General features: G+C 39.7%; 1 protein-coding gene across 2 annotated transcripts in view; it reads right to left on the bottom strand.

Moving 5' to 3' along the window:
• The window catches only part of lhfpl4a (LHFPL tetraspan subfamily member 4a), a 163,605-nt gene extending 142,258 nt beyond the window's left edge, over window positions 1–21,347 (bottom strand). For both annotated transcript variants that reach the window (XM_048606520.1, XM_048606518.1), the window contains exon 1: window positions 20,771–21,347. In XM_048606520.1, coding sequence (XP_048462477.1) covers window positions 20,771–21,176 — 406 coding nt within the window. In that variant the 5' untranslated portion in view covers window positions 21,177–21,347. The remainder of the gene's footprint in view (window positions 1–20,770) is intronic.
• Window positions 21,348–22,135: the final 788 nt, after the last annotated feature.

Below are 22,135 nucleotides of genomic sequence, written 5' to 3'. Positions count from 1 at the left end.
TCCGCCTCCCACTCTCTCCCTATTTATTTCAGAACCCCCTTCCCCTCCCCCTTTTCTGATGAAGGGTCTAGGCCCGAAACGTCAGCCTTTCTGCTCCTATGATGCTGCTTGGCCTGCTGTGTTCGTCGAGCCCTGCACCTGGTTTGTTTCAAAATCAGTTTGGAAACAAGCTCCAATACTCATTAGTATATACAAAGGCCTGAGCTTGGTTGTGAGATTTGGGACCCCAAAGACAGGACAGAAAGAGAGTCCCAAGCCTGTGTTTTCCAGTGGTGGCACTGAGTCTTAAGCTGTGTAGCCCCAACAAAACCACCAGGAGAGATATTTGGATCAAGTTGGCAGCTATTCCCATGTGAAGCAAAATACTGCAAATTGCTCAAAAGACTCATAACTTATCAAGACTGAGACACAAAAAACCAAACTTGGAAATGGAATACCAATTTATACTGTGTGATGATACTCTGGCTTTAAGAGGTATATTTTTTCCCTTTTGTTTATGAAGGGAGGTTGAGACTGAGGCACTGTGTGGTCTGTTCCAAGTCAATAAAGTAAACAGCTTGTGAGATCTTGGGTTTTATTTGTAAAGTTAGAACAATAGAAGCAGCATGAACGGATGGAGTCAGGCTCCCACAGGACCAAGGTTTTAGTTTAGCTTTCAGTTGTTGTTGGGGTTTCGAAGCTGCAATACATCTTTCCCTGCTACAGCAGAATGCTTGCGTTCTCTCTCTACCAGAATTTCCCTTTGCCGTTCTTTCCTCCTGGGCCGAAGAATCATTGTATGTGAGACAATCTATTTTACTGAATTTGCCTTTGCCAAGGGTGTGTTTATGGGATGTTACTCTATTGGAACAGTTGTTATTTAGTAGTTAAATAATCTATTCTTCTGTTAAGTTTTCCAATAGGGTTAAAGTTAGACCAATTCTTCTTTTGTTTGCATTTAACTGTACAGTAATAATAAAGTGTGTTTTGTATAAAGCTGAACAGTGTAACCAATCGAATTACATCTGGAATTGAGCGCCTTATACTTGCCTTTAAATATGATAAAAGTTAGGCTCTAGGCTATCTCCTTGATACTTTTGAAGGGGTTTTGGTCTGGTCCATAACAACTGTATGAGAAGAGGATGTTGATAGGTTTGACCGCAGTTGTAATTGGTGTTCCTTTCAAAGGTTGGTTTCTTGCAAGCTGCAAGATGAAAAGTTTTGACTTTGTGTCTCTTTTTAGCAATGTTTAAGTTCTATATTACCAAGCCATTATTTGATACTGTGTGGACCAGAAACATGAAATCAAAAGGTACTGGGAGATCTTTAGCAAGATTTGTGGAGAGAAAGAGTTAATGTTTCAGGTTGAGTTACCTCTGATCAGAACTTTCATTGGGCTGGAGGTGGGACCTGTATACAAGTGATGTTTGGCCAATTCAGGTGAGCCAATGATCAAGTAATTTCAAATGTCACAGGGTGACTGGAATTTTCCAGATGGTGTGAGGCCTCTGTCTACCTTCTGCAGTCAAGGCTACAGGCCAGCTGCCTGTAGATGGCCTCCCCTATGGCAGACAAGAGAGACCAGTCTTCCAGGCTCACTCAGAGCTATCGTCCTTTGAGACTGAAAGATGGCAATGGCTACAGCCACATGGCAAATCTTTGGGGAGGAGCTAAAACAAAAACAGAAACTGCTGGAAAACCTCAGCAGGTCTGGCAGCATATGTGGAGAGAAATCAGAGTTGATGTTTCAGGTCTAGTGACCCTTCCTCAGAACTGATGGTAACTAGGAACGAGTTTGTATATATGCATAAGACGGGAGGGGGGAGTCACCTCGGCGAGCAAGTCAACAACCTCACCCATAACCCGAGCTACAAATCTTTGCAAGAGCCTTAAAAACCTACAGGCGCACGACGCTCAAAATAGCCCGACAATGGGAAACCTTTGCCAACCAACTGAATGCTACCTGCGAACAACTTCATTTTCTCCACGAATGCTTCAGGGAGCAAGTACCGCCCAGCAGCGTGAAATACAAACCTCCACTCAACAACCCACAGGCATACAAAACAGCCGAATAAAATGGCCACAGAATGCTTTGGGTAATGATTAACTATGCCCATAACCGGCTCCACAAGTACAAGCAAGAAATTTTGTACCAAAAATCATTATACCAAAACGCTACCGACCAGCAATGGACTACAACCCTAGAACAGGCATCATCATCAAACAACACAGAACTAAGAAGGGAGACAAATTACAGGAAAAGTTGACCAAACTGATCTGCTACAAAGACAAGGACAACAACGAGCCAAGCTCATGGGTAAGAAACCTATCCAACAGACCACTTACAAAAACCGAGAAAGCTGTCCTAATACGCGGATTAAACTACAACCACAGAGATGTGAACAGAACAGACTTCGTGACCGCTCTGAAAGCTACATTAAAAAAACAAATGGACTCATGGATGAAATGCAACAGGCCATCCGATGGACTATAATCTCCGCATTGAACCGACGGAATGATTGGGACAACCGAAACACGTCAGAGAGAAAAGCACTCGAAGGACTTGAGGAAGATAGGAACATCATAGTCCTACAAGTGGACAAAGGCCGCATGACCGTCATTATGAACAAACTAGGCTACATTGAAAAAGCACAGGCACTGCTTGCACCAGCCAGTTCAGTGAACAAGTCAACAACCTCACTCACAAGCCGAGCTACAAATTTTTCGATGAACTTTAGAGAGAAACTCAGTTGGACAGACAAAGGAGTGGTTAAGGTCAGTCTGGGGAATGAATAACTGCTAATGAGGGCTATTATTAGCTGACCATGGGTTGTGTGTGGTTGCAGTCCATGTGATGACAAGGCCTGCTGTGAGGGATTGGCGTAAGGACATGTCCTCAAGCCCGAAAATTATTGAACACAAATATTGAAACCTGAAGGTTGCAGGGTCCCCAGGTGGAAAATGAGGTGCTGTTCTTCCAACTTGCGCTGAGCTTTGCTGGAGCACCACAGCAAGTCTGAGACAGAGATATTGGCCAGGGAACACAGTGGTGTGTTCAAGTGGCAGGCAACTGGAAGGGTCTTTTTAGCAGGCAGGACGTACGTGTTCTGCGAAACAGTCACCCAGCCTGTGCTTCATTTCCCCAATGAGGAGGAGACCACACTGTGGAGGAGCTCCTCTGTCACAGTGGCAGCCTGGTAGCAGTGGCCATCTTCATTTGCAATTTTTAACAGAGGATGAAGGATCCATTTCCCTCCCTCTCTTACCTGTAATCAGGAAGCTGCAGATCCTTTTTTTGTTGCAGGATGGCTTTCTATTGGCTCTTCAGTTTCAAGAGCTATTACTTGATCAATTCAGAGAAAATCATAGCCAGGTGAATACTTCCAAAACAGTGCGGCATCAAGACCCTTATGTGACCTCAACATTAGGATCCCAAATCATATGAATTCTATCCACAACCATATTTCTATGTGCTTATTTGAAATTTATTTATAGGATGTGGGCCTGCCCCCATATCCACTATCTGACATTTTCACAATACATCCACAGGCACGTGAACATTATTGGGTGAGCCAGCGTTTACTGCTCATCCCTAATTGCCCTGCTGGGCTTTCTTTTTGAATTGCCAAAGTCCTTGGGGTTAAAGACACCAACAATTTTGCTAGGAAGGCAGTGCCAGGATTTTGACCCAGCAACAGTAAAGGAATGTCTAGGATTGTGCTCGGCCTGAAGAGGATTTTGGTGGTGTCCTGGTTCATATCTTTCTGTTGATTCTGCCTGACTTGCTGACTATTTCCTGAATTTTCTGTTTCTTTATGTCCAATATAACTTACTTGACAATTTAATTTGCTTTCTTGAGGATAAAAAAAAGGCACTGGTCAAGAAAAAGTAAGAGGCACATATCAGGTATAGACAGCTGGGATTGAGTGAATTCCTACATGAGCATAAGAGCAGCAGGAATACACTTAAATTAGGAGGGCAAAAAGGGGACATGAGATAGTTTTGGCAAATAGAGTTAAGGAGAATCCAAAAAGATTCTACAAATACATAAAGGGCAAAAGAGTAACTTGGGAGAGAATAGGGCTCCTTAAAGATCAACATGACCGCATATGTGTGAAACCACAGGAGATGGGTAAGATTCTAAACAAATATTTTGCATCAGTATTTTCTGTGGAAAAGTACATGGAAGCTAGGGAACTTGGGGAAATAAACAGTGATGTCTTGAAAAGAGTTCATATTACCGAAGAGGAGGAGCTGGAGGTCTTAAAATGTACAAAAGCAGATAAATTCCCAGGACCTGATCAGGTTTTTCCCAGAACTTTGTGGGAAGCTAGGGAAGAGATTGCCTTTGCTGAGATACTTGTATCATCTATAGCCACAGGTGAAGTGCCGGAAGACTGGAAGGTGGCTAAGGTAGTGCCATTATTTAAGAAAGGCTGTAAGGAAAAGCCAGGGAACTATAGACCAGTGAACCTTACGTCCGTGGTTGGTAATTTGTTGGAGGAGATTCTGAGGGATGGGATTTACATGCATTTGGAGAGGCAAGGACCGATTAGGGATAGTCAGTATTGTTTTGTGATTGGGAAATTGTGTCTCATTAATTGACTGAGTTTTTGAAAAGATGATAAAGAAGATTGATGAAGGCAGAGTGGTAGACATTGTTTACACGGTCTTCAGCAAAGTGTTTGACAAGGTTCGGCATGGTAGGCTGTTAGTAAGATTAGATCACATGGGATCCAGGGGAAGCCACCTATTAGATACAAAACTAGCTTGAAGGAAGGAGACAGAGGGTGGTGATGGAGGGTTGTTTTTCGGACTGGAGGCTTGTGACCAATGGTGTGCCACAAGGATCAGCGCTAGGTCCACTGCTTTTTGTAATTTATATAAATGATTTGGATGTGAATATAGGAGGTGTGGTTAGTAAGTTTGCAAATGACACCAAAACAGGCGGTGTAGTGGACAGTGAAGATTATCTCTGAGTACAATGGGACCTTGGGCCAAAAGGTCAAGGAGTGGCAGATGAAGTTTAATTTAGATTAATGTGAGGTGTTGCATTTTGGCAATACAAACCAGGGAAGTACTTATAAGTTAATGGTAGGGCTCTGGGAAGTGTTGCCCAACAAATAGACCTTGAGGTGCAGGGTATAGTTCCTTGAAAGTGGAATTGCAGGTAGACAGGGCAGTGAAGAACGCATTTGCATGCTTACCTTCATTGGTTATAACATTGAATATAAGAGTTGGGATGTCATGTTGTGGCTGTACATGACCTTGGTGAGGCCTCTTTTGGAATATTGCGTACAATTCTGGTTGCCCTTCTATAGGAAATATGTTGTTAAACTTAAGAGGGTGCAGAAAAGATTTACAAGGATATTGCTGGGACTGGAGATTTTGAGTTATAGGGAGAGGCTGAATAGGCTGGGGCTATTTTCCCTGGAGCATCAGAGGTTGAGGGGTGACCTTATAGAGGTTTGTAAAATCATGAAGGGTATCAACTGGATGAATAGCCAAGATCTTTTTCCCAGGGTAGGAGAGTCCAAAACTAGAGGACATAGGTTTAAGGTGAGAAGGGAAAGGTTTAAAAAGGACTTCAGGGGTAACTTGTTCATGCCGAGGGTGTTGTGAGTATGGAATGAGCTGCCAGAGGAAGTGATGGAGTCAGGTACAATTACAACATTAGAAGGCATCTGGATAGGTAAATGAATAGGAAGGGTTTAGAGGGATATGGACCAAATGTTGGCAAATAGGACTAGTTAGATTGGGATGTCTGTTTGGCACAGATGAGTTGGACTGAAGGATCTGTTTCCATGGTGTGTGACTCTATAAAATACAGATGACAACTTTGGCAGTTTTGAGTGTTTATTTTTAAGGCATCTTGGAATGAAAGTGTGACTGCATAGATATTGGAGAATATCACAATGGATGGGTTTGCAATTCCAACAGGCAATTATCTTCATTAATCCTCAACTTGGCGATTGATCTTTTGTACTGTTCACATGAATTCTTAATGACAAATCACCATTAACCTGAAATGTAATGCTAAATAATTTAGTTCAGGATTAAGCAAAACTCAATATAAATGAAAACAAACATTCACGGCTCTGTATTGTGCAATCAGCTCTAATCACTGATCCCTTACCGATGGGTTTTGGATCCAAATTTGGAAACATTGTTAAGATGAAAGTGGAAGGTGGCAATTTTTCAATGACATGAATGCAGGCAGTTTAACCCAGTTACAAAGGCCAAAGCTGCCCATAAATTGGCAATAGCAAAGGTGCTATCGATATCTGCTGTCGGAAGTGGAATGATTCCCACAGGTGCAGTACAGGGTTATTCTTGTTAGGTTGAGAACTCATTTAGATATATTCTTTGCCATTTGCTACTTATATCAAAAAGTTGCCATGAAAATAGAAACAGATTTTGCAAATAGAAGAAAATAGATGAGGCCTGGATCAAGTGAGATTTACGTTTCATCAAATGTGGCAATCTGATCTGGGAGCTCAAAGTACAAAAACATGCTCTTCATTGGAGCTGAATCTGATGTCAGATTGTAAGGCTGGGTTAAGACATGAATGATTTATATTGTGAATATTATTTTTTAAATTGTACCATACACTTTATCCTTTTTGCCCTATTTTACCTTAAAGTAAATAATCATCATTCAGGTTACTTGTTACATTTATTGAGATAAGTAATGGAGGGGGAGGGCGGATAAAAGAATGGTAAAGGAGTAGGGGATAATAGAACTGAGCCTCTGCTGTGGTTGGGAGATTATAACGTCAACGAGGTGGTTTGAACATTTAAGCTTGGTGTTTTTTGTTTCTAATCCTTCAGGCACAATCTCACTTTCTCAGATTCAAGCCCACACACATATGGCATGGTTGTTACTCTTCCAGCCCTGAATCATGCTTCCTTGGACTCATCCCATTTTCTCCATCCTTCTTTGCACTTTCTGCCATTCCTCCTGTTCTAATTGTTCTGTTTCTCACTATGATCTAACTTTCTAAAGCCTTCTCTACGTTCCAAAGTTCCGCGTACTTGGTTGATGGTCAGCCTACTGACATCGAAAATTGATGATTCAAACCTGAACATAAGACAATGGTCAAAATATACCAGATGAAAAATACTCTTAGAATTCCAAGACATACACAGTGACACTTGCTCCTGTCATTTAACACGTTATCAACTTCTTGTTGGTTTCTAAGTTGGAAGTGACCATTATCATGGCTTCTACTCAAGTTAAATTTAGATTTCCTCTGAATATTGAACCACTTTGTAATAAGTAAAATGAAAAGAAAATATGAGCACTGACTCTATTGTGCTCTAATATTCTCTGAAAATATGTCAGTCAATGTAACGTTTGACACTACAGAATTGAGGACATTTTGATTCACTGTTACAAATAAATAGAGAACAAGAACATCCAACTGATCTGCCAAAAATGGTTCAGATGGGTGAACCTTGTGTATGAAAGTGATTATGCATTGGACATAAGCTTACAATAAAATCTGCAGCAGAGAAATAAAACAAGGAATTGGCTTAATGCCCTACAATCTGATTTCAATCTGTTCAGTAACCCTCTAGTCAGTAGTTACTAACATTGCTTTTCAGCATGGACAACAACAGTTTCTGATGCCAATTATGAGGCATACAAAGCCCTGATAAAGTGGCTGTGTTGAAATGCTAAACCAGGAACAAAGAACATTGTTACACCACTTGAGGTTACAACTGAAATCAATCAACTGACAGGAGCAAATTTAGCTTATTGTCCTCAGAACCATCCTAAATACTTTTTCATATTAGCCTTGAGCTGAGGAGAAGAACTCATTGCCTCTGGAACACAGAGGCATTGGTCTCAAAACATTGCAGTGGTCATACAATGTGAATTATCAACAGTCTGAGCTCTACTCTGTACAGTCATTATTCACACTTCAGTATTCACCATTTAAGCCAATTAAATGGCATAAGAGAAAGGTTTTCTAAATGTGCTGGGTCTTAAATTAACCATAATCATTATTTAGGTTGTAGCGCACAACATGTTGTACACACTGCTGGTTGGCATTACAATTTCCATTTGGTTTGTGGAAAAGACCCCTTTTGGAAGATAATCACTGCAAAATAGACTCCAGGACCATGTGGATGTTTGCCATGGTACACATTCAGGATGGTAAGCAGACATTGATCAAAAATTCACATGTTAGTGAACAGGATAGCATTTTACATTTAGGCATGTTTGAGTAGGGAAAATAAAACATAGGTTCAAATAGCATTCCTTAATTTTTGACAACTGCAATTAGCATGATTTAACTCTGTACAGATCCTTTCCTGTTTGTTATTTGAACTCCGCTCAGCAAATCGCCGATTGGATTGTGGCTATGACTTTGATTGGCAATTCTTAACTTCCTTATAAAGATGTTGCAACCAGGCTTTGAGCTATATATATGCTCTTCAGCATATGAGCAGTGCCACAGCTGTGATCTCTATCCAAGTCCGTTACAATGAATAAACACTTCTTCCAAAAGAATTCACAACTGAGATTTGATCCCTGTGTAAGTTGTGCCAGGACACTGGACAAGAATTAAAATTAAAAAGTACAGTCAAAAAGAACATGGAATGGCAATAGGATGAAGACAAAAGACAGAAGCAAAAGAATCTTAAATGGAATAATATCTAATGGAACAATGAAATTCTCTAAGAATTGACAAAAGGTAAAAAGCTGATCCCAGACCATTACAATTAGTTTAACATTGGTCACTAGAAGGTAGACAAAGCAATTCAACCTGGTTGGCATTCCAATTTCTGTTTGGTTTGTCGCAAAAACCCTTTTACAGGATGGTCAGTGCAAAATAGACTCCGGGACTGCAATACCATTACACCCATTATTTAAGTAACATGAAAATCTGTCAATTGCATGCAGTATTTATAGATTATAGAAAATGAAGTTGGCATTGGTAGCTGTGTAGTGAGCCTGGAGTTTGTGTGGAAATGTATAGTTACAGAAACATCAATATTTAAATGAACAGTAAGAAAATAATCAAATCATATCTGTGACCTTTCATCAGAACTGGAAAATAAGAACATGTGAAATAGTAGGCCACACAGGCCCTTGAGCCTGCTCTGACATTTAATAAGGTCATGACTGATCAGATCTCGGACTCAACTCCACTTTCCTGCCTGATTCCCATAACCTTTGACACTCACATCAATCAGGAACCTGTCAAGAAATTATACCTCAGCTCTGAATACATTCAAAACCTTCACAGTTCTCTGTTGTAAAGAATTCTGAAAATTCATGACCTATGAGAGAAGGAATTCTTCCCTATCTCCATCTTAAATAGATGATCCCTTCATTTGAAATGATGATTTCTTGTGCCAAATTCCCAATGAGGGTAAACATTGTCTCAGCATCTATCATGTCAAACCTCTTCAGAAGTTATCTTTCAATAAGATCATATCTTATTCTTCTCAACTACAATGACTTAAGGCCAAACCTGCTGATCCTTCCCTCATGTGTTAACTCCCTCCAGAACAAGTGTACCCCTTCTTATATAAGGAGACCAAAAGACTAGTCACAGTACTCTAAGTATGATCTCAGCAGCTCCTTGTACAGTTATAGCAAGACTTTGCTATTATTATACATCATCCATTTTGTAATAAATGTAAACATATCATTTGCCTTCCTAATTATTTACTGTACCAGCATGCTAACCTTTTGTATTCTGTTTACAAGGACACCTAAATCTCTCCATCCTGCAGTATTCTGTAGTTTCACCATAGTTTAGATTAAAGATGCAGCAGATTCTAAGCCAGCACAGAGGCAGGAAGGAGGCAGTGGGGAGGAGGTAGAGAACACAGAAGATTTGTAGTAGAATAGATTGTAGTGATTGGGCAAATAGCAGGAGTAATCAGTGACAAAATGCGTCTCACTGCAAGGTAAAATGGGACAGATCAAGCCAAGGTTTCACCCCAGCCCCCTGTCCTTCCATTCCCCCAGCATTGATGTGGAGGCTCCTTAAAATTATCAGTGGCTAGGCTGCACAATCCATTCTCTTAAGAATTCAAAATTTTGAAGAGAGCACATCTCCATTTTGAAGTGTCTTTCCTCTCACTCTCCATTGCAGCTTGCTGTTTCCTTCAGAATAGAAAGCCTCTGATTTTAAAGCATCAAGACATTGCTGCTGTCCTTCATTGAAGGGAGACCTCATGTCCAGGACAATTAAAAGCACACTGCTGTGATAAGCGCAAAAGAAGGGTCTATGCCTGAAACGTCAGCTTTCCTGCTCTTCTGATGCTGCTCGGCCTGCTGTGTTCATCCAGCTCTACACCTTGTTATCTCAGAGTCTCCAGCATCTGCAGTTCCTACTATCTCTGAAACAATTTTAACCCCACTGCGAAGCCTCTTCTAAGGATGCCTACCTTGAAAAAGTTACCCTGCTCCATCCGGAATGATTTCTGAAGAAGGGTCTAGGCCCAAAACGTCAGCTTTCCTGCTCCTCTGATGCAGCTCCTCTGTTTGGCCTGCTGTGTTCATGCAGCTCTACACCTTGTTATCTCTTAACTACTTCCCTGATAGGTGTGAGTTTGAGACCCAAACAAAATAGTCTTGACCTCTGGTTCTCCCTTGGGAAGAAATATCCTGCTCATGAACTCTGTTTCTCACTCCACAAATACTACCAATACTACAAATACACAAATTTATCACAACTTGTTTTTATCCCACTTCAGACTCCTCATGTCATCCTCAGTATTTGCCTTCCCACCCATTTTTGAGTCATCTGCAGAATTGGCGAGCGTACATTCACTTCCATCATCCAAGTTATTAATATATATTGTCAACAACTGTGGCCCTAGCACTGATCCCTTGCCACTCCATTAGTTATAGTTTGCCATCCTGAAAATAACTTTATTATCCCAACTCTCTGTCTTCTTTTAGTTAACCAGTCTTCTATCCGTGCTTATATACTGTGCCAAAATTGGGCTCTTATCTCCTTATGTAGTCTTACGTGCAGTTCCTTATCAAATGGTTTGTGGAAACTCAAATATATTCCATCTACTAGTTCCCTTTTATCTATCCTGTTTATTGTGTTCTCAAAGAATTCTAATAAATTTGTTAGGACTTACTTCCCCTTCCTGAAACAATGTTGACCCTGCTAAATTATATTGTATATTTCTTAATGCTCTGCTACATGTTTATGTATCATCCTATATATGTTGTAATGACTGAAATACATTATATGAAGGGGTGGAAGCAGATACAACAATAATAATTAAAGGAGAATTAAATAACTACATGAAAGAAAAAACAAATTACAACACCATCTGCTTTTAACATGGAAGTTTCTGATTATGGGCTGAATCCCCTTTGTTCTTGCTAAGATAATCAAAATGAGTATGGCATGGTGGCTCAATGGTTAGTACTGCTGCCTCACAGTGCCAGGGACCCAGGTTTGATCTCAGCCTCAGATGACTGTCTGTGTGGAGTTTGCACATTCTCCCCATGTCTGTACGGGTTTCCTTCAGGTACTCTGGCTTCTTCCCACAGTTCAAAGATATGCAGGTTAGGTGGATTGGCCATACTAAATTGCCCATAGGGTCCAGGGACGTGTAGGCTAGGTGGGTTAGCCATGGGAAATTCAGGGTTACAGGGATAGGACGAGTATGGGTGGAATGTTCTTTGGAGGGTCAGTCTGGATTTGATGGGCTGAACAGTGTGCTTCCACAGTGTAGGGATTCTATGAATGAATGGAACCTTAGTTGTGGACTTCCTATATTTGGGATTACAATTTACTAGCCCCGACATTGACTCAGCCCATCAAGCATTCTAAGTATGAAATGATGAAAGTGGACTTTTTGTGACCTGGTGCCCTGATGAGAAATATCTTAGAATTGGCTCAATATGGTTGCTTTATAAAGGGGCCAGCTGGGGTCACCTTGCAGATTTTCCAGCTTTAACATACAGAAACTCCCCTTGTGTGAATACCTGATGTTATTGACCATTCCCAAGTCCTGAAATCTTTGATAATCTTAAAGGTAAGGCCACATATACTGGAATCTTCCAAATGACAAAAAATGCGGCCTGATACTGTTATCACAGAGTAATACATTGTGAATTGTACAGAACACTGATGTCCCTATAACAGAGCATATTCTTCAGTTTACCATGAGGAATGCTACAGAAAGTCTGCAAATCACATTAGAAATTAAACTTCAAGTGCTGGTTCATATCTTTGATACTAAAATTGGTGGCATGGTTGGAGTTAGATGCAGGAACAATATCAAAATTGCAATCCAAGTGGGTTCTGATGTCACTGGGATACTGTGTCATTTTCAAAAGGGAGGGAAAGCATCAGAATCCTGTTGTCTCTAATTAAAAGGCCATTGAGCCCTTTAAAGATATTGGTAACAGCTTGGGAGGACAAAAGGGCAATCTTCAAATGTGAATTTGATGAATATAAACAGTCTGGTGCACTTGAATACACAGCAGTTGGCTTCAGGTCAGGAGAAGTGGAATTTTATTTTTATAAAGTGCCTGGTGGGTTTTCTGCCCGATCAGGTGTATTTACCTCTTGTTGGCCTTATGGACACATTTGTGCGCATTTATGTCGTTGGTCCTCCAAGGAGTTGTCTGCTCTCTTCATGAGACAGTGGCAGACCCCATCATGGCTATTATCTGCCTTTGCCAATCATATGCTGCAAACAGATACTGTCTGCCTTCAGAGAATCAAATGTTCAGTCCCTCACACATTTTTCTCTGAATCATAAATTTCTGGGTTGACCATAAAAAAGCAAAGCTGACATTCCATACTGTACTGAAAGTCTACTATGCTGTTATGCCATCTTTGGATAAAATGTCAAATTGATTCTCCATCTACCTGTTCAGGTGGATGTAAAAGATCCCATGGCACTGTTTTGAAGTGAATCGGAGTTGCATCAGTCTTGGTCAATATTTATCCCTCAATCAATATCTCAAAAAAAAATTATTTGAATATTATCACATTGCTGTTTGTGGGAGTTTGCTGATTGCAGATCAGCTATGGTATTTCCTCTGTTACAACAGTGGATACACTTCAAAACTAAAGATGCTGGACACATGCCTTGTTCCTATGAGAAATAGTGAAACAAAAATGTTTAAGGGATCACATTCATCTCCAACAAAGCATTTACTTATCAAAATACATGGCTTGAGCGATGCAGCACCAGTGAGGTATTGGGACCTGGAAGTTATCCAGGCATCAGATTCCAAACCACATTTTGAAAATCCATCCCTTTGTTCAGATGCAAAGCAAAATAGAAGACTTTTGAACTATGATGTGAAACAGACACATATGTTCCAACCTGCATTTGTAGCCTTCCCATCAGGGACCACATCAGGGTGACTTTGGATTTTGTGTTCAGCTATGTATCCCATTAAAGATATCAGAAATTCATTTGCACTCATGGAATCCACGCTCAGAATAGTCACAGGTCAGGAAGTCTTTTGGTATGAGGTTGAGGACACAATATTTGAATGTTAAATTGAGGTGAATCAAAGATTTATTGTTCTGTGCTTTTCAATTTGATGCACAAATCACAATCATAAAGTATTAGCTTTTAAAAAATAATGGTTGTGTGTGGACTATTTTGTTCTGCACATGATCCTCTTATTTTTTTGTTGCCTGGCTGTTTCTGGTAGAATAAGCTTGTGCTGTTCAAGCCAGTCCTCTTATGAATTGTGTGTGTGTGTGTGTGTGTGTGTGTGTGTGTGTGTGTGTGTGTGCGTGCGCGCGCGTTGGTGTATTATGTGCCAGCTTATGTGAAATGTCTGATCTCACACATCTGTGTCATTACTTACATGCTAATTAGCACACTTCAAACCTCATATAATATTTTAATTTATAAGAAGGTGCATGGATACATTCTCTAAATGCACGTCTTTATTTGAGTATGCATTCTGTATGTTAATTGTATATTAATTGATAATCAATTACGTTCAGTCAGTGGGCATTACTGAAAAGACAATGCTCCAGTTCTATCCTTCATTGCTTGGCTGGGGATTTGCACCAAATAATAATAAAAAAACAATAATTAGTTGTGAAAGTAGATTCAGCAGATTTGAATTCATGTGAGACTGTAAAACTCTTTTATAAGTTTTGAAATGTTCTGTTCAGAATGGGAGTGAGACATAATTAAATAACTGAAGATTTGAATCATCAGCTTTTATAATATTGCAATTTTTGTACTTCACCTCTTCATTGGTGTATTAACTCACTCAGGAGTGTAGAACTCTGTGAGACACAAGTTACTTTATTGGTCATTCATAGCTTGTTCCTGGATTGATCTCATCATATCTGTGTTTTAGTTTATCAGCACTTGACATCTTTAGGCACTAAGAGCTACTTTTCAACCAAAAGACCAGATTGTTGGAAATTGGGAAAGAAACCAGCAAGGAAAATGTTTACTACTAAAGAGAAAATGTTTTGAATGGATAGAATGAACTAGCTTAGAAAGAAAAAAATAAAAGTAAGAAAAATGTGAAGTGAAATGGCAACGCATAAGCTGATATGAAATCTTTTTAATTGTTCAACTAAAAAGAAATTTTATGTGCTTATTGTGGTACAGAGGCTTATTGAAGTAAAATCAAACTGATATTTGTATTATTAATGTTTATGTATGCGATATACAATTCCGTGGGAACAGAAAAACTAGAAGTGACTGGCTGTAGAAATGCTGACAATGTAAGACTTTTCTCAGTGTATGTGCATCAAATCAAAGATGCTATGTCTTAAATTGATTCCCCTTATTTTGTCCTCCACTTTTGCCTCAACAACATAAGCCAGTATTAAAAAGACAACCCCAGGCAACAACTCCATTTTGCAGATTGATTGTTTTTGACATATTTCTGACTAATGATGTTAATTTGCACTGAATATAAGCACACCAACTGAGAACTGAACTGAGACAGCTGAAAGCTCATTTTATTAAGGGATCTAAATGTTGGATTTTCTATCAGGCTTTCAATCTATTCATTCTGACCTGGAGTGATGGCACTTTATTTCACAATGGTACTTCATCATGCTTGAAGTAAAAATGTTAAAGCTTTTGCCATTTTGGCAAATAAACCTCCATAGTTTTCATGAGACACTTTGCATTGAGACACTTAGCCCAAACATTTAGGGTGCAATGATGACATAAATGAGATCATAATCGGTATAGAAAGCCAATATATGGTTTAGTTTACAAATGCATAGACACTTTTCCATAAAGATAATGGCTTTGAAATTATACAGTGAGCACTTAATGCCTCCATCTGAAATGTTTTTCTGCTGTTTCATTGAAGATATTAACTTGTTTAAAATACATGGGTGAATAGATCTGCTAAAAAAAAATAGTGGGAAGGAGTTTCAAACAAAGATGTTAATCATTCATACACAATTACCTCACAACTTAATTTCAAGGCCAATATTCTCACTGTATGCAAACCCCATTAACATTGTGGCTAAATGACTGATACTAAATACTTGTCTTCTTTTGAACTTTCTTGGTATAAGGACCAATATGATTTGCAAGAATGTATATTTTAATTTAGAAATCTCAATAAGGGGAAATAGTCTCTCCATAATGACCATTTAATACCACTGCTGATCAGCTAAGCAGTGTAACCAATCCATTAATCTTTGGACAATAATATGAGCTGACAGGATAAGGCTGTCTTACTTATTAAGACAGACTAAAGGAGCTACAACTGTGCACTTCAGAACAGTGTAGTCTTAGGAGTAATCTAATCACGATTTATAAGATGATGAATTGAATAGATTGGTCCAGATTTTGTGGTAGTAACGAATGTGAAGCTGTTAGCATTCATTGTCATTCCTCTTTTCAGATGGACTGTAACTTCTGCATTCTACACAATACACAAAAATCCAGAAGTTCCTGCCACTGATTTAATGCTTCCCCAGAGGATACACCAGTGAAGTCTCTCTAGAATTCAAGCAATTGGAAATCATTGAACTGGCAAAAACTTTCTCTTTTAGGCTCTTAGTCTCTGTAAAAATCCGAGTGCATGTTATGCTTCTTAAATGAGGTTTAATTAGGTTTTTAACAAAATACTAAGTTCACAATTACAGATTAAAATGTCTCATTGGCCCTGAAGATGTAATTTTATATTTACTGAATATCAAATGTCTCATTTTAATATTAAAAAATTGCACAATTCTTAAAATAATAAAATATGGACAAACTTTAAAATAATTACGGCCTTGATTTCCCAATCATTACATGTAAAAACATTACAGCTGAAAATGAAGGGGCTCTGTGGTTTTACTTACGGGTTTGTTGTTTGTGAGAGTACTTCAATGTGATTGAATGCCTACCTGCACAGTGCCATCAGTTCTGCTGGATACCTGAAGAACCACATTCCCCAAGTTAATACCATAAACAGAACACTGCACCACAGAGATCATCAGATATCGTTACACCTTTCTTCAATGCCTGCAGTGAATACTGTTGCATCACCATTGGCTACAAAATCCAGTCTGCTAAATTCAAGTTGACCATTTGTTCCAAGTGAAAAGATTGCAAGAAATAGGAGTTATGATTTTAAGTTATGTAAAGCCAGGTCATGGTTAGATTGCATGCATTTCATGCAGTATTTGCATTACAGAAATAAGTGATGCATTCCACTGAGTCCATGCTAATGTTTTTGTGCCACCTGAGTCTCATCCCACCTTCTTCATCTTAACCCATCAACATATCCTTTTAACGAAGGGTCACTCGACCCGAAATGTTAAACTCTGATTTCTCTCCACAGATGCTGCCAGACCTACTGAGCTTTTCCAACAATTTATGTTTTTGTCTCCAATTTACAGCATCTGCAGTTCTTTCAGTTTTTAACACATCCTTCTGTTCCTTTCTCCGTTATGTATTTATTTAGCTTTCCCTTAAATATATCCCAAGGGGTCGCTTCAACTTATCCTTGTGGTAGCCAGCTCTACATTCCAACCACTATCTGGGTGAAGAAGTTTCTCCTGTACTCCTTGCTAGATGTACTAGTAACAATCTCACATATTTGGCCTCAAGTCCCACTCTGCCTTATGTAGGTTTTGAGATTTGAGCGTCACGGATTACCAACATAGGTGGCCAAGAGTACACAATTGACTTTAAGGTTGTTGCTTAATTTTTTTAAGAAGCAACAATTTAGAAATTATGAATAAGCTGAATAAATAAGAAAAACATTTAACCTGTGACAGGTGAGATTAGTTTTACTGGTTTGGGAGGACTAATTGATGAATGATGAGGATCATGTTGATTTCAGTAGATTCAGTGCCAGTGTTCTGCTCTCTATATGAAGTATTAAGAATCTCTTCCCAAATCTTTGGCCCTTTGAAGATCAGGTAGTTGTCTAACAAAGACTGTCCCCATACCCAAGCATTATTAATATACTTTAGTTTGAGGGACTGGTTATTTAATCTATGTCAATCACTTGTCCAAACCTTCTAACCCAACAAATATGATTGGTACCCAGAATGTTGGGAAAGGCCACTTCCCCGGTCCATCACTTTAGCTTAAGGCCATCTTTAAGTTTACCTCATGTTGAGGGCCATTTGTTAAGCCAAACAAGACACTTGTATAGACCAGACACTACACAATGTCATCCTATCAATTCAGGAATACCAACATAAAAGCCCTAACCAGTAGACACTGACATTTCTTATGACTTCATGCACTTTTCCAGAGAGAGAAGAGAAAGAACAATTCTACCAGGTGACTTCATGCTATATTGACTAACTCTATAAGAATTCTGTAATATTCTGAACAGTACCATTTCTGAAATCTATAAGTGGAATATTATTCATTAAATCCTAAGAATCTCTAACAGGACTTTGCCCATATTTTCTAGTCTCCAGATAAAAAGAAATCTTTCCTTTTAGATACAACTTCCTAACATTGTACCATTGCAATAAAACACTTTTTGCATTTTGTCCAACGCTTTAATGTCTTTTTTTTAAATTTGGAGACTAAATCAATTCATACTATTCAAAATGTAATCTAATCAAAGTTCTAGACTCACACAAACAGAAATTGCTGGAGAAACTCTGTAGCTTCTGTGGATAGAAAACATTTCAAGTCCTTCTTCAGAAGTTTTATACTGACTGGTATGTTGGTTTGATAGCATCTTCCTGCCTCTGGACTATTTTTAAGGATGTAGGTCAGGCAGCTGTGATGGCTATCCATCTATGAGAAGCAGATAGCTCATAAATATAATTAAAAAGCACAAAGCATTTCAATCCTGGTACGTTCCTGGCCACAGACTTGGGGGGGTGGGGGGTCGAGTAGGAGGAGACGGTGAATGCTTCAGGATAAATTTGAGGATCCCCACTTCCCCCTCCCAGTCATGGCCATTTTGCCCTCATGATCACAGCTGTAGCCAGAGGTTCCTTCAACATGTTTCTCCCACCACTGCGATGATTTGACAGTTGAAGCCATCAAGTTTAGAAAAGTGTTAAGAGAGCACCTCTATTCTCTATCTCTCTCTTTACCTACACTGACAGGCTACAACTTCCAGAGTACATCCACCATCCATTTTTTAAAAAATCAACATGTTTGATCATGTTCTGACACACCTTCAGGCCAGATGGGACTTGAACCTGAAACTTCTGGCCCAGAGTTTGGGATACTACCAGGCACCACCAGAACCCTGAAATATCCATATGGAATGGCCATAGTTTTCTCTGGCCATTAGTTGGCTATTCTTTTAAAGATTGTGTCAGCTGACTATTTTCCAATGGGTTCGCTGATTTAATACTTGTGTTTGAGTTTAGAACCCAGAATGAAATCAAATCCAGTCTCTCTGCTTTTTAAATCTGTCCTTTTGCAAATGCATCCGGTGCTTTGAGTTTTTTTTAAAAATTGTATTATTAATCAGCGGTTTCGTTTGTTTTTCATAATTGATGCACCATTGTCCGCAGATTTCTCTGCTTGGACACTCATTCTCCAAAGTGTTTGTGGGATGTTTTACCAAATTTTATTCATTTTAGTCAATTGGTGTTTTTTTTTTTCCCAGGCAACAGCTGTAACAAGAAGGAAAAAGAAGGGACTTCTGTAACAAACTAGGCTATAGACACTGATTCACGGAATCCCTTCAAGAAAAAACTAGTTACAATGAATTTCTGGCTAGGGCGGCAACCAACTCTTGGAAAAATGTAATTACTACAAGAAATTATTTGGTCGATACTGATCCCCTCGGCTAGTTTTAGTTTCTCGTCAGAATCAGAATAAAGGATAGCAACTTTTTAGAGTTTTACCCTCAAAATAGCTAGACTTTACCTTTTTTTGTCAGAAGATTTTGGTTGGGGTGAAGCGAGCACGTGTTGTGATAAACCTTGACTGTGTTGACACAATTCTTTATCCCTTGGTTTTCATAAAGCAGCAGTGGTCTCTAGCATATTCATTAAGTAAAGTACGAATCAAGATGATCACTTATAAGACAGGCAGGGCTCAGTTTCACGTCGAGTTCTATCAGCCTACTTTGATCATTTCCTTTCTAACCATAAAAATCCTTAAAATATTTAAAATTGACTTCACACAAATCTTGTAAAATCAACTGATGCCCGAAGCCGTGATATTAGGGATGCAGGTAACGGCCCTTTAAGAGTACCTTGCATTGCATCAAGAGAAATTTATAACCGTGTAGCTGCTGTGCCTATTAATCGCTGTTTAGTGAAACAGCAATGAAATGCGTCCTCCCGTTCTTAGGAACGAGCTATTGGGAATCTCCCATCTGAGAGACAAGGCTCAGAATACATCTCACTATCATTCGCAGCAAACTATCTCTTAATCATTCGGTGCCTAGATAGATGGGGGCGTGCGCCGCGCTGCAGTCACACTCTGTTGTATTCTAATAATTGTGTTCATCCGGACCCGGTAATGGACCAACTAATCCTTTTAAGGGTGAGGATAATAGATTCAGCAGTCGGCATTTTCTACCATAGCATCAGCCGAATCAACAAATTGTTTACAGGGAAGCCTCGCAATATTGTCTATCAGTATTTCTCACTGCACCGACACTACATACACATCGTTCCATTTTAGAACAGTAAGACTGTTTACTATAAGAATACCACATCCGTGTCCACGTCTGATACGGAGGTTCTCTTAGTAATAGTCCTAGTGACTAATTAACTCTCCATTGACCATGGGTGACTCCATACCTTTCAGTCAAACAAAACAATTACGTCAAAACGTTGAGAGGCGAATCTTAGCCAACATCGAGCAATCAATCAACCCGGTTCATCATCACACACAGCATGAACGACTCCACACTGAGAATTTTCATAGCACCGTTACTGATTTGTATTCTATACCATGCAGTCAATATGCTCACATTGGTGTTTGAGATATCATTAGATTCAACGCTGTTAATTACCTGGGGGTATAGCCTTATCATCACTGGAAATTCAGCACCTTACCATCCATCACATTAACTTCGCGTTGCATTCAAGTCACTCACCACTGGAGCCTTGGAATCCGTCTCTATTAACCATTCTGCATTCAATCGCCACCTTTAATCATTGCACTACATATTATATAACCTACACATGTCCCAGCAGATCTCATCGAATAAAAACAGTCCTCAGATGAGAAATGGTGCTGGATGAATGGTATTGTGGCGCTATGTTTTGGCTGAGGTTTCCACTATTAAGGGCAATCTGAGACATGTTGAGATTCCTCGCTCTCTCACATACACACATACAAACAGTGACAAGTACACACATAGATAAGTCTATTCGTACAGATGCATACATCAGCCACCCCCTACCTGCCAGGAGCTGCATCCAGGCGCAGATCTTGTAGACAGTGGCGGTGTTGCAGAAGAAGAAGAGAGCGAAGCAGGTGATGCAGCCGAGGATCAGCACCATGGAGAGCAGCACGAAGAACGCCGCCGCTTTGAAGGCACCCGAGGGGATGCTGGAGAAGTCGGAGAAGGTTCCCTGACATATTAAATCCCGGCTGCTTAAACCTGTCCCGATGCAGTAATGGAAAAGGCCAAAGTAGCCGGCGTAGGGAGTGTCGACACTATCCCCGATCCAGTAAGGCTGGATGAAAACCACCACGTTAATGATCGCGAAGCAAATGGTGAAGATGGCCCACAGCACACCGATGGCTCTGGAATTCCGCATGTAATTGTTATGGTAGATTTTAGAGGCTTCCTGTGAAGGCAACATATTCTCTTCTCTCGCTTTCTCACCTCGCTAGTTCCTTAATGCAAATGCAAGAGCCAATCTTCAGTCTCTTACATTTACAATAAATCCCAATAATGTCTTGCTGATGTCCTTGTCCGATTTGTTATAGAGTGGCTATATGGTGAATGTACTCCATCTTTCCAGACGCTCTCTGCCTCTTTCTCTCCCTTTCTTTCGCTTCCCCCTCTCCCTCCCTCTCTCTTTTTCTCTCCGGCTCCGGGGTGCGCGCTCCCGCCACGCTTGCTGTTTGGTGTATGCGCGTTACCGAGGCAATGCAGCCTTATTGGGAATATTTCCCAGCAAACACCACGGTGCGTTCAGATCAGGATTCAGAATTCAGATTGAACTGAACCAGATCATGATAAAGATATTTAAAAAAAAACACGAACGATTTGCAGTATCCAGTTTAAACCATATCTTCACAAACTTGCACACTGGGCCAAAATAATTAACGAGTGCATATAGTCACAATGAAACAAAATAGATGTGTAAATCGCTGTTTAATCTCCCAGAGGCAACCTGCATGAACGCCCATTGCACACGTTTATACAGATTGTTCTCCCTAAAGAGTCTTGGGGCATACTTTTGAAAGTTAACAAACAAATAATCCAGTCATAAGATGATTTGTTCAGTTGCTTCCAAATTGGAAATTAAAAAAAAAATCTTGTTGCAGCATAAGTTTACCATTTTTACAAAGGTTGTTCAAGATCATTACAAATAATTATGTTGTCCAAAGTAATAGCAGCAATCGTCCATTGCTGCTTTTACTTTTTGAGAAAAACAACAGCGAACCAAGGTTAAAGGTTAACCAAGGTGGAAGGTTAAGTCAATCGGGAAGTTGCCATAAACTGTGTGCACTTTAAAAGCATATAGTTTGCTGAAGATAACAAAGGTTGAAGAAAGTAAAGGTTCCACAGCTGAAATTTTGAGAAAGGTGAGCT

The sequence above is a fragment of the Rhincodon typus genome, chromosome 16, assembly GCF_021869965.1.
Source record: "Rhincodon typus isolate 14 chromosome 16, sRhiTyp1.1, whole genome shotgun sequence".
NCBI classification, from domain to species: domain Eukaryota; kingdom Metazoa; phylum Chordata; class Chondrichthyes; order Orectolobiformes; family Rhincodontidae; genus Rhincodon; species Rhincodon typus.
The sequence above is the reverse complement of the archived record's forward strand: the minus strand, read 5'-3'. Positions and strand labels throughout refer to the sequence as shown.